This window comes from Falco cherrug, chromosome 17 (assembly GCF_023634085.1).
Source record: "Falco cherrug isolate bFalChe1 chromosome 17, bFalChe1.pri, whole genome shotgun sequence".
Classification (NCBI taxonomy): Eukaryota; Metazoa; Chordata; class Aves; order Falconiformes; family Falconidae; genus Falco; species Falco cherrug.
This window is the reverse complement of record NC_073713.1, coordinates 2,409,341-2,422,570: the sequence shown is the minus strand read 5'-3', so window position 1 is coordinate 2,422,570 and position 13,230 is coordinate 2,409,341. Positions and strand designations below refer to the sequence as shown.

Here is a 13,230-nt window from a genome sequence, read left to right as displayed (position 1 = left end):
AGCTATTATGAAGAAAATAATAATTCCCTTCACTAATGAGGAGAAATGAGACAGCCTGTAACATGAGACAAATCAATCAAAAAATTCACCACGACGGTAGCACGTGGTTGTGGATGCTTAAATTTAAACCCAGCTTAGCAAAGGAACAACTGTGACCACGCAAAAGTACAACCAAAAAGGGGACAAAACCACCGGCGTAAAGTGGACTCTGAATGGTCTCAGCCTCTGAAGACTGAGAAGAGACTGTTCAGAGACTATTCAAGGCAGGATACCTGGCACTTACGTACATACAAAATGCAGTCCCCTAAAAATGCCGAAGGAATTCAAAGCATGGAATTGCTGGCTATCAACTACGGGGCATCAGGTCACTGCGGTAAATGCCATCTACAGAGAAGTGCTCTGGAGCGCACCTGGGGAATGCGGACTGGCAGGGCTGCCTTTGACCCTAGACAAGATGGGGGGATCAGTAAAGACTGATCCCAACAATGAATTCAGTCTGGCTGGAGGCTGCTGGCATGCGTTCTGCAACATGGAGAAATGGTGCCATACAGCCCGGAGCTCTGCACAACTCGGCACACACCGAGTGGACACTACACGGAAACAGGGTGTCCAGAAAGCCTACCAGAACGCTACCAGTTATTAAAGAAACTTATGTCAAACTGCAATCACACTTCACTGCTTGCCATCTAGTACTGCCAGGGAATGCTCAGGTCACTAAGCAGCACCCTGTGTCCTCCTCGTGGTTTCTCCATTCCTCCCACGCGCTAACAACTTGCTGATACCTGGACCAATACCCTTCAAAGCACTTACCTAACAGCTGATTGTGTCTCAGGACCAAATCCTCCTCTGAGTACAAAGGATTCCTTCTAAGACACTGCTTTTCATACAGAGGGAAGCTTAGCCATCAAAAGAGGGGAGGTAACAACCTTGGCCCAAGATTGCAAAACATCTATGCATAACGCATCCTCGGTTACGTGGGATGCTGGGAAGAAGCTGCAGTTGTCTTAACTTTCTCTCTTCTGCTGCAGCTGCTCAGTGGTTTTGGATCTGGAAATGCTGATAGCCTTACAGCTTCAGCTAACTACCTGCTTCATCTCTTTTACACTAACAGGAAACAATCTACAAGACAGGCCAGAGCTTTGGTGTTCTGGGAAAGCCTCTTAACATCCATAGGAAGCATGCAAGAAGAGGCAAAGACAAAGCAGGCGTTACAGTACCTTTCCTGTAGCCGCAAGCCCTGCCAGGCTGTGAGCGTCTGCGTAGTATATTCCAACATCCAGAGTTTGTAGAACAGCATCATATTGAGAATGACCAGCAGCACCAGACTGAAAATAAAGAAAACTGTCAGTTTAGTGGGAGCATTCATAGGCCGTTGCTTGCCAGTTGCACCTGGCACTTTCAGAAGGCGCCTGGGGCCCAGGTCCGCACTGCAGGTGAGTGGGAATTTAATCTGAGTAAGGGCCAGCTGATCAGAACTCAAAACTTCACTTTGTGGAAGAAATGTGCGAGCAAGGAGGACAGACAGACAGGAAGACAGGGATGACGGAGCAGACAGAACAGGTTGGATGAGTGGTTGTGCTGAATGGGAGGGAAATGGAAGAGGAAAGAGGTAAAAAAAGAAAGAGACAGTACCTGAAACAGATCCTAATAGGAAGCAGGGGAGAGAAAAGACGGAGTAGCTGCAGGTTAGAAACGGACTGACACAGAACAAGAGAAACTGGGCTGAGCGGAGAAGGCTCACAGACAGTCAGAGAAGATGGGGAGGGCCAGGGAGAGAGGAGAGAAGAAAGGAACAGTGGGAAGACAGGCAAGAAGGACAGACAAATAACCGTGCCTGCAATTAATGGTGAAATTTGCTCAGCAAAAGATGAGCTGCGTGTGGACAAGCCCGAAGCGCACCCATGCAAGGCACCATCTGACGTCGAAATACATGCTGCAGTCTGCGTCCAGCCTCACACCCCTCCTCCCACCCCCGGCGACGGATGCTGCCCCAGGCCGCTGCTCTGACCCGGTGCTGTACCGCTCTTCTCGCCGCACCACGCCGGGGCGTGTCTGCTCCTCCCGTCAGCCACGCTTGGGGAATAGATTCCCAAATGACATGCTCGTGCCTGTCTCTGAATAGTGCAGCTATTTTGCTGGAAGAATGGCCCACTATTGCCCAGTTTGGTCAGGCAGATGGCAACTGGCCAGAAGAGTATTCTGAAAACATTACGGAGGGCGCTCTGGACCGCTCTGAGCTAAGCTATTAGCCTGTCAGGAGAGATAGTCACAAAGCTTTTTTGCCTTCCTACCCAAAGTTTTAATTGCATCTCACCCAGCTCCAGATGCAGAAGATAGCAAGAACCTGTCTTCTCATCATTACAGCAACTAGCTGGGCTGCTGCTGCAAACCCCTGCAGTCTTTATCCCCACTGGGAAAAGGAAATGCAGGAAGGAGCTCAACTTGAAAAGTAACCGCAACCTACAAATCTCAGCTTCTTCCCACCTCAGGGAAAGGTAGGTGGTGCTTAAGAATGAGCCCAAATTCTGCTGTTCCTCTGGGGTGAACGGTATGCTTCCATTTCCCTATGCAATGAAAAAAACCCGCTGTATCTGGATTTCTCCTTTAGACCATACTGCTTCACAGCACCTGCTGGTGCACTAACACAGGAAAGCTACCATCAGCCCCAGAGGCAGAGGAACAGTAAATACACCTGGGTTTGGGCATAAAGGTTGAGCCACGGGGGTACGAGGGGCTCGTACCCAACTCACTTTGAGCGCGCATCCAGCCGAGACCAAGACTAGCAACTGTGAAAGGTGGTGGCAGAAACGGGACCCAAATCACATGTAGTTCTTGCTGCTGAACTAGTGAAATCATGCCAATCTCTCTTGCTTCATCTGTTTCTATCCTTATTTTGCAGAAATCACGTCTCAACAGTCCAGCTTCTTCTGAGATGGTATCTCTTGTCAAAATTGCTGCCCAAGAGCAGACCTGAATAGATTTGCCAGACCAGAGGAAAGAAGTAGCAGACAAGACTCCTCACATCAGCTGAGCCCTGTTCTGACAGCACAGTAACTCCCAGAGAGCTTTGCATGGTCATCTTTCGTGGTAACACCTAATTTGTCAGGAGATTACATTAAATGACTTAATTTAAATGTAAAAAAAAAAAAATATTTCTAGATGTCACTGAAAATCTCTGAACTGAGTCCCTGAAATAAAAATAGACTCATTCCACTTGTTGGATTTCTTCTTTTTTAAGTATTGACTCTCCACATCTTGCACAGCTGCCCCGCACCCTGCTTGCGACTGTCAATGTTGCCTGTCCCCCGCAGTGTAGCTGACCTCTATTTAGGACTCCCAGAAACATGCAGATCTGCAAAGCCCGTGCTTGGTTAAAACAAGGTCACCACTGAGGGGAAGGGAGAGACTTTGATAAAAGAAGGTCCAGAGCCTACAGAGCCAGATCAGTGGCCAGCTAAGTACTGGCAAAAGCTGGGATCAAGCCAGACAAAACAGCTAATGGGGTAATTTGGGGGAAATTTCCATTAATTGTTTTCTGTCATTGCTTTTTCTGTCCTCTGTGCTGCACGAAGTCTGGGACCAGAGAGGGATATGAGGAAAAAAAAAAAATGGCACAGGGGAGCACAGAACGCCAGAAACACTAAAGGACCACGGTTGTTAAAGGCTGACCATGACGGAAAGCAAAAAAATCGCTTACACAAAACTGATGACAAGGAGCAGCTTGGAGACACTCTGCAGGTGGAAGCCGCTGGGGCTCTCCTCAGGGATGTGCCGTGTCTGAGTGGAACCTGAGGAGACAGATGCGTTCAGGCTAGGAAGTGCTGTCCGTTGGGGAGGTCAACCCTCGTCCCTGTACCCCCCCTCCATCTCACTCAACTGTGTAATACATCCTCCCTGCCCTGGAAAGCCCTGGCCCCTCTTCCCATTAACCCTCTGCAAGCAAAGCTCCAGTTTGTCTCCAGAGGTACCCAACTCCCCAGCCCCAGGCGTGAGGGGGCTGCAGTTCCTTACCTGCCACGTGCTTGATTCGATGTGCAACCTCCTCATCTGTGGGGGTGGTGACGGGACTCAGCACCTCCTCCAAGTGTGGCACCCGCAGATGGGCATGGGCCCGTTTCCTCCGGCGCACGGTCGATTGCTTGCTCACCTTCTCTTTGGGGGATTGTCTGTGGACCTCAGCCAGGTACGTGCTTTCGGTTTTGGCCAGTTCACTCTCTGCAGAGACAGCGAGGGAAGGCATTTAATGGAAGCAGCGCTGGCCTTGCAGAGAAACAGACTGAAGCCCTCTAACAGCCCAGCTGCTGGGGCTCAGAAGTTGGCGGGGTCCAAGGCCCACGCCAGAGCACACACCACACACGTCCCCTGCACCTTTTGCCAAACTCTGACCCCAGCCTGCCTGTGCTCCTGCCGAAGAGGATTCGATGACCTGATTAATTCCAGCTAGTGCTCCCCACGCTATGGCAGTGACTGCAGCTGACCCCTTTATTCTGAGCCACTGCGAGCTCTGACCCCCGGCAGGCTGGCAGCGGGTATCACACTGTCGTGCTGCCCACCTGCAGGGAGGCACGGACTAGGGAAGGTGCCACTGTGGGCTATTACCACCGCTCTGGTCATTGCCACTCTTACCCAAATGACGGAAATAATCTTCTAGGCCGCTCCAAAAATTCTTCTCAATGAAGGATTTCACCAGCCCCCAAGGCTGCTTCCTGTAACGTAACTCTGTGGAAACCCTACGTGAAGAAAGGAAAGTCTCCCAGTTTTGCTTCCTGGAGGCAATGTCAATTCTCAACCCTTCTCCATGTAAATTCAAGAAATAATCATGCATGCTGTTATTTCTGGAATGGTCTCAGCCTCCGTGTTTCTCAAGGAGAAGCACTGCATGGAAAGTCCTGCTGAAGGCAGCGGCAGGAAGGCCTCAAGGAGAGCCTCCCCCCAGAGGAGGCCTGAGACCTTCGCCCATGTGGCAGGCAGGCATTTAGGTTACTTGTTGACGTCCAACACAAAAGCCTATCGCTTCGCCTGGCACCAAATGCCTCTGCTTGTCCCCCCAAGCCCGTCTCGGAGGCGCAGTCCCTGAAGCATGTCCTGTTGCTTATCACATGTAGTTGATCGTGTGTGACAACTGGCCCTGCAAGCCACTGCTTCCGAGAAGGGGGCACGAAAGGTCTGTAAATCCTCTCCCTGACCCAGCTGTAACTCCTCGGCATTGGGTCTATTGTTTGCTCAGTGTCACCACAGCAGGCAGCTGCCCCTGCTGTAACTCAAGTGACAGAAGCGTTCTGGCAACAGGACAAAGAAGCAAGGCTAAGTTCTCCCCAGCCCCTTCTAATGTTCCAAGTGTCAGAACTCCCACCCAAAGGTGACTTTTGACCCCCAGTAATGCTCTTTATCCCACATGAAGCGTACCTGAGTCGGCTTTTGTTTCTGGCAACACGAGTCAACGTGTAGCGGTTAATGGTGTAGAAATAATCATGGTAGGGGACGTCGTGAGTTAGCACCTCTGCATCTATGACATAGCACTCGCTTTCTTGGCTGGCTTTGTACATTGTCTGCATAAAAGACAGCATGCAAGGCAACTATTAGTCTGGTTAGAATACAGCTTTGATAAGATTGGCACCTTCACTAGCACTTTAAAAACAGCTCTACCACAAACTGGAGATGACACCCACGCCCAAGCCCCATCTCTGCTCTTTTTCCATGAACAGCTTGCCTTTAAGGGAAGGCATTCTTGAGGAAATCAAGTGTTTCGCTCAGACGTTTCCCAAGGGCGTAATTCAAAAGGGCCATTCAGTTCCAGCAGCTCAACCTCAGCATTTATTATCAGAGAGGCAGCTACGTGCACTGCCACGTGAGGACCAGTTCTGTAGGACCTTTGCAAGTGGTACCTCTTCCCACTGAACTGATGCCTGGCTTGTCAGGGAGCAACTTCATCTAAAATCAGAGGTGACCCCACTTTGAGCAGAGGTCCTTTCTAGCATGAATTATTCTGTGATTCTAAACACTGTAAAAACAGGTCATTTACTTCTTTTAAGCGCTTCTGATCTGCTGCTTTCTTTGCCCAGAACAAACCTCGCAAAGGGGACAGACACAGTTAACTGCAGAGCCATATGCAAAAGCATGGCTTTTCTTCCAGACTGCCTCCACTCACCTCCGCAGTGAGGACACAGCAAAGTGCGCCTCCGTGGTTGACCCCAAACTCAGAAGAAACGAGGCCACGTCCCTGCTTGCCTGAAAGCGTACTGTTCCTTTTGCCCATGACTCTGCTCTCCTCTTTCCCTTCTCTGACCCTCTCTGCAGAGTCTTTGCTTCTGAACAGCATGCTTTATCGCATCTTCACAAGGTACACCTTGCCATTGGGACTCTCCTCTCCCTCGCACGGCATGCTCAGACACCCCATCTTTTCTTGGCTCCTGTTTAGTATTCCCTCAAGTTAACCCTCAGTATTTACCTTCGGCCACTTGAACGTATCTCTGGACACGAAACGGAGGGTTTTCCTCCCTGTCTGGCTGCAGCCTGAGTAGATACAGCTGGCCTGGCTCTTCCCGGAGCATTGCAGATGCTCCCCCGTTTTTACCATTCTAAACACATCATCTGATTGCCCTCACCAGTAATACTAAAGCCTGGACATCTCTGTGCAGAGCTGTGAGAAGGACTGGCCAGACAGTATTCACAAGTAACATCCGCTGGACTGACTGCAGCTCAAAAACCCCCAGCACCGGTGACAAACATAGTTCTTAGAATCTGCTGGCTTGTTTACAAACTCATCTGGTTTTGCCAGAAAATTTATGGTCCTTTCCTTGCAATGCAATGCAGTGCAAGCGTAAAATTAGGTATACACATTTGCAGTGATACTGGGTAGCAAGTTAACACAAGAAAAATGTGTAAAGGAAATGGAGATGGAGGATGAAAACGTGTAAAGGAGCATGCCCAAAAGAAGAAAATAAATCACAGATCTGTTTCTACGAAGCATTACACCCCTGCTCCCTATCACATACCTGCGTCTCAGTGACAGTGGCAGTTTTGGGGGCCAGAGGGTTGGTGAGGGTAATGGTATACAAGATCACTCTGGTCTGATTGCCATTTTCTTCCTTCTTCCAGGGATGAAAGATAATATCTGAGGACAAAAAGATTCATTCAACTAACTGGAGAGCTATCTCGGGTCAGTTCCCTAGGGGAAAGGCTAACCCTATAACCAAGCTCAGGACAGGAGTTCCCCTTGGAGAGCTTGGCTGCAGAAGCATTAGAGCTCAACAGAGCGTGAAAGAAAGGTCTCCTGTAATAAATGGGGAAATTTTCTCCTCTTTCAAGTGCAAGGGAAGGGGGAGAGGCTGGGGATGTATCTCCTTCAGCAAAGCTACAGTTACAGGGAAAGGAGGACTACAGCACATCGAGGGACATTCTCTTTGCATCGTCAACTGCACAGTCTGTGCCAGTGTCCGGTGTGGAGCTAGAAGAGCTTTTTCTTCACACAGTTAAGCCCCAAAACCAGGATCAGGCTTTAGCTGATGTTAAAAAATAAGACAGTCTGCTTCTTCCATAACTTAGATCTGGCTCTTAGAAAACAAAACTAGACAGCCAAACAAGGCTGGTTCTACCTGCTTTTGATTACTGTCGGTGCAGGCTACGGCTGCCCCAAGATGTGCTCAGAATATTGCCCAGTCCCTCTGCCATCGGGCAAAGCTGCACCTCCAAGGCACGGTGCCAAGACCTTCCTTCTGGACAGGCCTCTCCACCTCGGCAGGGAACACACCAGCAGCTTACCAGAGAACCGGCGCTGCTCCATGAAGTCCCTCTGGAACTGGGAGTCCGTGAAAAGCAAGTCGTACAGTTTGTCCACGCTGAAGTTGAACACTTCGTTCACATACTGACGGCCGTTCAGATCCTCGTAAAAGGCTTGGACTTCCCCTGTGGGGAAACAGGCCCACAAAGCCCAGCTGTGATCCTCCAAGCCAGTGTCACAGGCTGTGCTTTTGCGGTACTGGGACCAGCATGTTACTTGAAGAGGAACCCAAAGAAGGTATTTCTGAACCTTTTCCTCCACTGATCCCAGGATAACAGTGGGAATGTCAGAAGGGGTAATTAACTACATAGGTTACGTTAGGGACATCCTTCCCAACACCCCACACATTCGCCCTTCTGTGGCCCAGGATGGGAATTCTTTGTATCTTCTGAACTCTTAGGGTCCAGAAAAGGGATTCAGTATTTGCCGTTCCAGTCTCTCAACAAAGAGGACAGGAGAAGGCTGGAAATACCACCAATGGAACGGCCCTTCCCCGCATACCTTCATCATGGGTCTCTGATGAGTCACTGAGCTCAGTGGGAATGTCTTCGTTGTCATTGAAGTCTAGGGAAGGGGAGTTCACGGGGCCAATGATCTCTATCTTCTCTCCCATGATATTTGCAATGCCAAGGTCTTTTTCCACTGGACTCTCTGCCACTGCCTCCTCCTCTTCTGGTAGCACTCCATCAAACTGCAGCAAGGAAAGAGCATAGTGAGAGCAAGATCAGCACCTGGAAACTTGCAGTTATTTCTGAAAACTTTACAGCTGTGGGCCAATCTTCATACCTTTGGACATTTGGCCTCGACATGTCTGGAAATAAACTAATAGAGGGAGGAGGAAAGTTACCATACGGTGTTTTGTGCATATCAGATCACCTCCTCTCAAAGAACCACACCGGGCTCAAGCTTGGGACATACACACAGCTGTGTGTTTGCTCAGGCAAGCACACCAACAATCCCGGTTTTGCTCCCAAAAAAGTCCTACACAGCTAGGAAAATCTGAGGTTCTATCTAAAGAAGGTCTGCTCTGCCGTAATAGTGTGAGGGCACACACTGTTTCCAAGGGAATAACTAAAGGCAGAGAAAAAATCATAACCCTTTTAGCTCCAACACTGCAGTTCTTCTCATCTAAAAGTATAGAAAGGAAAATGCACTTGCTGCTGAGAGTCCCAGTTTACTGGCTTTTAGGACAGGCACGCTTTGCTCACTTCTTCTTGGCCAAATGCCATGCTCACAGATATGGGTGGTTCGAGGACTGAGGTCAGCTGCAGTGGAAGAGGAGCTGCAGGGTAAGCAGTTACCTCCACTGTTCAAGGATCACCAGCTGGATCCCAGAGAAAAGGATTACTGCTCCCACTGCAGCAGAGGAAGACCACTTACCGAGGCTGGCGCTTCACTGCTTCCCGTAGATGTCAGTGTGCTGGCAGTGACAGATTTCTTTGGCAGCTGAGGGCTAGCTTCTGGCTTGGCCTCCATGCTGCTTTTTGAGGAGCTGTCGTTGACTTCATTCTCTTCCACGGGGATTTCTTCACAGTAGCTGAGACGCCACAGAGAACACAGGTTTTTATGTTTACCTCTCTCAGTACAGCTACAACTGGACACACAGAGCAAGTAAGAACACCTCTATGAAGTTTCCAGTCTGACCGGGAGCAGAAACGGCTCAGGGCAGGGAAGATCAGGCCCAAACTTTTGAAATATTTATACACATACTGACAAATATCAGCACTTTCTGACCATGAAACACGCTGACTGGCCTTGTGACTGGGATGCTTTGGCATCTACGAATTGCTCGTCTAGCTCAGCAAGTAGAGAGGCAGGCATTTCAGTCCGTACCGACTTCCATAAGGAAATGGTACCCTTTCAGCTTTTCAGACATTACACGTTTAAAGGTAAATATTTGGCCAGAACCCAGAATCTCTCACCGGGGACAATCAGCAGTTTGAGGTATACAATGTATCAGGACTCCTGCTCTCCTGAGGCCATCTTTTCTTCATCACAGGCAGATTTTACTCCTTCTCACTCACTCACCCCATTGTGTTGAAGTCATCATCAGGAGGCACGTAGTCTTCATCGTCACTGGTCAGACCCAGCTCATTCCCATAACACTGGTGGACAAAGTGCCAGAGCTCCTTTGGACACAGAGGCTAAAAGAGGGAACAGAGAACAGTACATATTGTCACCTGAGAATAATGAAAGACAATGAATTTTTAGAACTACCATTATCAAGAGTATTCCTTGCCCTGAAAGCAGAAGCAAGAGATTCTGACACAGCCCCTGATGGGAGGTGAGAGCTTTCTGATGGGCTCACCTCTTCCAAATTCCAGGGATGCTACAAGGCGGCTTGTGTGTGACTGCCACGCGGGCCCAGCCGCATGCTGGCTAGGGGCTGCAGGCATACGTATCCTTGTATCGTTAGGCCAAGCTGGCTTAGAGATTGCCCCCGTCAAGCAGTAAGAGGCCCTTTCACCCAGTAAGCCTTCACTGTCAGCCCAGGTTCTGCCCTAAAATCTGACTTTGTTATTTTTTCATGCCATAATCTCACGTTACTTAAGGCTATCGCAAAGCAAACATGGGGCTACACCCGGGGCAGTACATGAAATGACATTTCCCGCTTACACAATGGTGTGCACATAATAACGTAAACCATAAACTTGCACTTCCCTCCACACGTATTTTCCCTGCCTCTTCTGCTGTGCCTCCATTTAATGTTTGCTGCTATACCAAACCCCAACACCTTATGAGGTTTTTTCCCCTCCAAGTTTAAGTTAAAGCTGCTTAAAGAATTATAGCTGCAGGGAAAACCAGCTAAAACAGCAACAAAGAAAAACATTTCCTGTTACCCTTTGAAATCAAAGAGTTTCTCACTAGACACTACTGTGAAAAGCTTGTATATCCTTCCAGTTAAAAAGAGAAAATGAATTATCAAGACCATTCACAAAAGCCCAGCTTTTTAGGGATGCGGGTCAGTTGATCACCATATGACTGCATTCCGAGGATCTTAAGAAATGGGGTAGGAGAACTTGTGATTTCAATAAGTTGTACAGGGATGAAAGGGGATGGATTTTTACCCATAAGAAATTTATGGCTAATGACAAAGATTTCTTATAAATGAGGGAAAAGAAATCTAGCGAACATTTTCCAAGTTGCTGGCTTGATTCTTCCTGCAGTTACTGCATGGGATAAGGCAGGAAATTTTTAATCTAGCTACCAAAAGTAGCAATCAAAAACATGGGAAAAAACCTCTAATGAGAAACTTTTATCCAGAAAAATGTCTAACTCTTGTTTCACCTTCTTCCCACATGCACTGTAATCCACACATCACGAAAAGCAGACCAGTTTGTTTCTCCCTCTCACCTGCCAGGCACAGATCCTACACTTGGAAAAAAGCTCTGGAAGTGTTTTCTGTCTTTATCACTCTACGTCTCAGTTCTCGTTTGCTTTGACCTTGACACCAAGGGCACTGAATTTTGTTAGAAACTTCAAAAGGCTGATCAAATTACAGCATATGGCAGCAACACAAGCTGCCCAATGCAAAGCAATCCTTTTGCATACTAAATACTACTCCGATTTTCAGGACAGAGTATTCTGGGTGTGTGATTACTTAAAGCCTTCCAGTACGGTATGAACTCAAGCCAGATCATTTCAAAATGCTCGTAGTGCTGTAACATCAGTTCATGAGTCTTACTCTCGCAGGGAGGCCAGAAATACTCAATGGACTGTGGACACTCAGATCAAATATAGGGTATCTGGGGCCTCTGGTGCACATCCCTGCCTTATTTTAACATCCAACCTCCCGAGCCCTTCCCCAGTGCACCCCACACCCACCGTATCTCGTTTGGTTTGGGGATGCCCTGAACACAAGCTTTTTCTCTCCTATCTCGAATCAACTCTACACTTCTGCAGCAGAGACTTCCCAGAAGCTTCACCTGCACGGTGAGCTATTCCTGTTACATGTTGAACTGCTTTCTCCTGGGCTGTTTCACTGGAATTGGGGACCTCAAAAAAAGCTCCTTCCCGAGACACATGCTTCCACACCTCAGCAGAGGCAAAGTGGCACCTACTGTGCGTGTAAGACATGTCTGTACATCGACAGAAATCCAAGCGAAACAGAAGAATTGCACCTGCAGTTATGTACTTGCTCTACCTCAACACAGGTGCTTACCGTCCCTACGTCATTTCATGCACATGCATTAGCCACAGGTATTATGGTTCTGCATATTTTCATCACCTCCCTTTCACCCCACCGCAACGCTGAGGTGCTGGTCTCTGTACCTTGTCAAGGAGAGCATTCTGCCAGAGTCTGAACATCATCATGTACGTCCTGTCTCGAGCCCCAAAGGAAGTAAAAAAGTGCTGAACAGGAAGAGATGGAGAGAAAAATCAGTTCAGAAAAGGCCCAAAAAAGGGAAGAAGCAGAAGAGACAAGCTGTTCGCATCATTTCCAGCTACAGTTCACAGAAACACTAAGCAAGCCACACAGCACAGCTGCTCAGTTCTTGGGCACAGGCTGAAGCTCACGGAAGCCTCGCAGAGAGGCCGAGTGTCTCAGGGAGCAAGTCTGAGCACAGAAACAGTCCCGTTAGAGATGTGCCACTGCGTCACCTGGATCTTCTGCCCAGCCCCCCACCTCACATCCGAGCTACGTGTGTTCCGGACTCAAGCCCAGGTTCCGCAGAAGCTCTGCACCCAGCCCTTCTCCCTTGGCGCTTCCTCCCGGGTAGCACAAGCAGTCAGTTTGGAAAAATCCCGCAACACATTCATATTCCCCGGCCCCTGACAGCCATAAGGGGTGGCCCCAGAGGTGGAGGCTTCAAGGATGGAGGTACCTTTTCAGTGTCAGTGCAAACTTGGATGGCATTAGGAATGAGCCGTGCTGTTTTTTCCTTGGTCATCGAGCAGATGTCCTTCAAGCGAACAGTCAGCTACAGTCAGAGCCATGCAGAAAGGGGAAGGCAGAAAAAGAACACGGGTAAAGAGAGACACCAATGAGAAAGACAACGGAGAGAGTGCTTTTAAAGCAACGTCAGCAAATATGCTGACATAAAACATGTGCTCAGCGTGGCGGTCTGACAGCCTTACCAGTGTCTCCCAACGGAAGATGTTGCTGTAAAAGCAGATCCAGTTTTCAGAGAGGTAGAGGCGGCCCTGCAGGAGAATGTCTCTTTGTAGCGCACATGAGTAATCTGTGGGTGAACAACAGATATCATTTAGGAGCACCAAAACCAGAAGACAGGACAGCCTAAAGGCGAGGATAAGCAGCAGCATCAAGAGGAGAAGCTACTCAACACAATCTTCCAGAAAGCCAAAGGCAGAGCCAGAAGGAACTGAGCCAACAGCCTCTGCTCTGTCCACTAGGTTCTGATTCCTCCCAAGGGCACGTCACAGACAATCTCTCTTACTGACTCATGATCTGCCTTAGTAGCTGGTCATTCTGCTGCACCCTACGTACT

General features: G+C 48.8%; 1 protein-coding gene across 13 annotated transcripts in view; it reads right to left on the bottom strand.

Annotated features, from left to right (window-relative positions):
• The window catches only part of GRAMD1B (GRAM domain containing 1B), a 141,648-nt gene that overhangs the window by 9,734 nt on the left and 118,684 nt on the right, over window positions 1-13,230 (bottom strand). For all 13 annotated transcript variants that reach the window (XM_055728469.1, XM_027806719.2, XM_055728465.1 and 10 more), the window contains 13 exons: window positions 12,860-12,963; window positions 12,607-12,702; window positions 12,053-12,133; window positions 9,809-9,924; window positions 9,161-9,317; window positions 8,282-8,471; window positions 7,762-7,905; window positions 6,996-7,114; window positions 5,407-5,549; window positions 4,627-4,730; window positions 4,012-4,215; window positions 3,698-3,788; window positions 1,218-1,325 (listed from right to left, as the gene is read on the bottom strand). In XM_055728469.1, coding sequence (XP_055584444.1) covers window positions 1,218-1,325; window positions 3,698-3,788; window positions 4,012-4,215; window positions 4,627-4,730; window positions 5,407-5,549; window positions 6,996-7,114; window positions 7,762-7,905; window positions 8,282-8,471; window positions 9,161-9,317; window positions 9,809-9,924; window positions 12,053-12,133; window positions 12,607-12,702; window positions 12,860-12,963 — 1,657 coding nt within the window. The remainder of the gene's footprint in view (window positions 1-1,217; window positions 1,326-3,697; window positions 3,789-4,011; window positions 4,216-4,626; window positions 4,731-5,406; window positions 5,550-6,995; window positions 7,115-7,761; window positions 7,906-8,281; window positions 8,472-9,160; window positions 9,318-9,808; window positions 9,925-12,052; window positions 12,134-12,606; window positions 12,703-12,859; window positions 12,964-13,230) is intronic.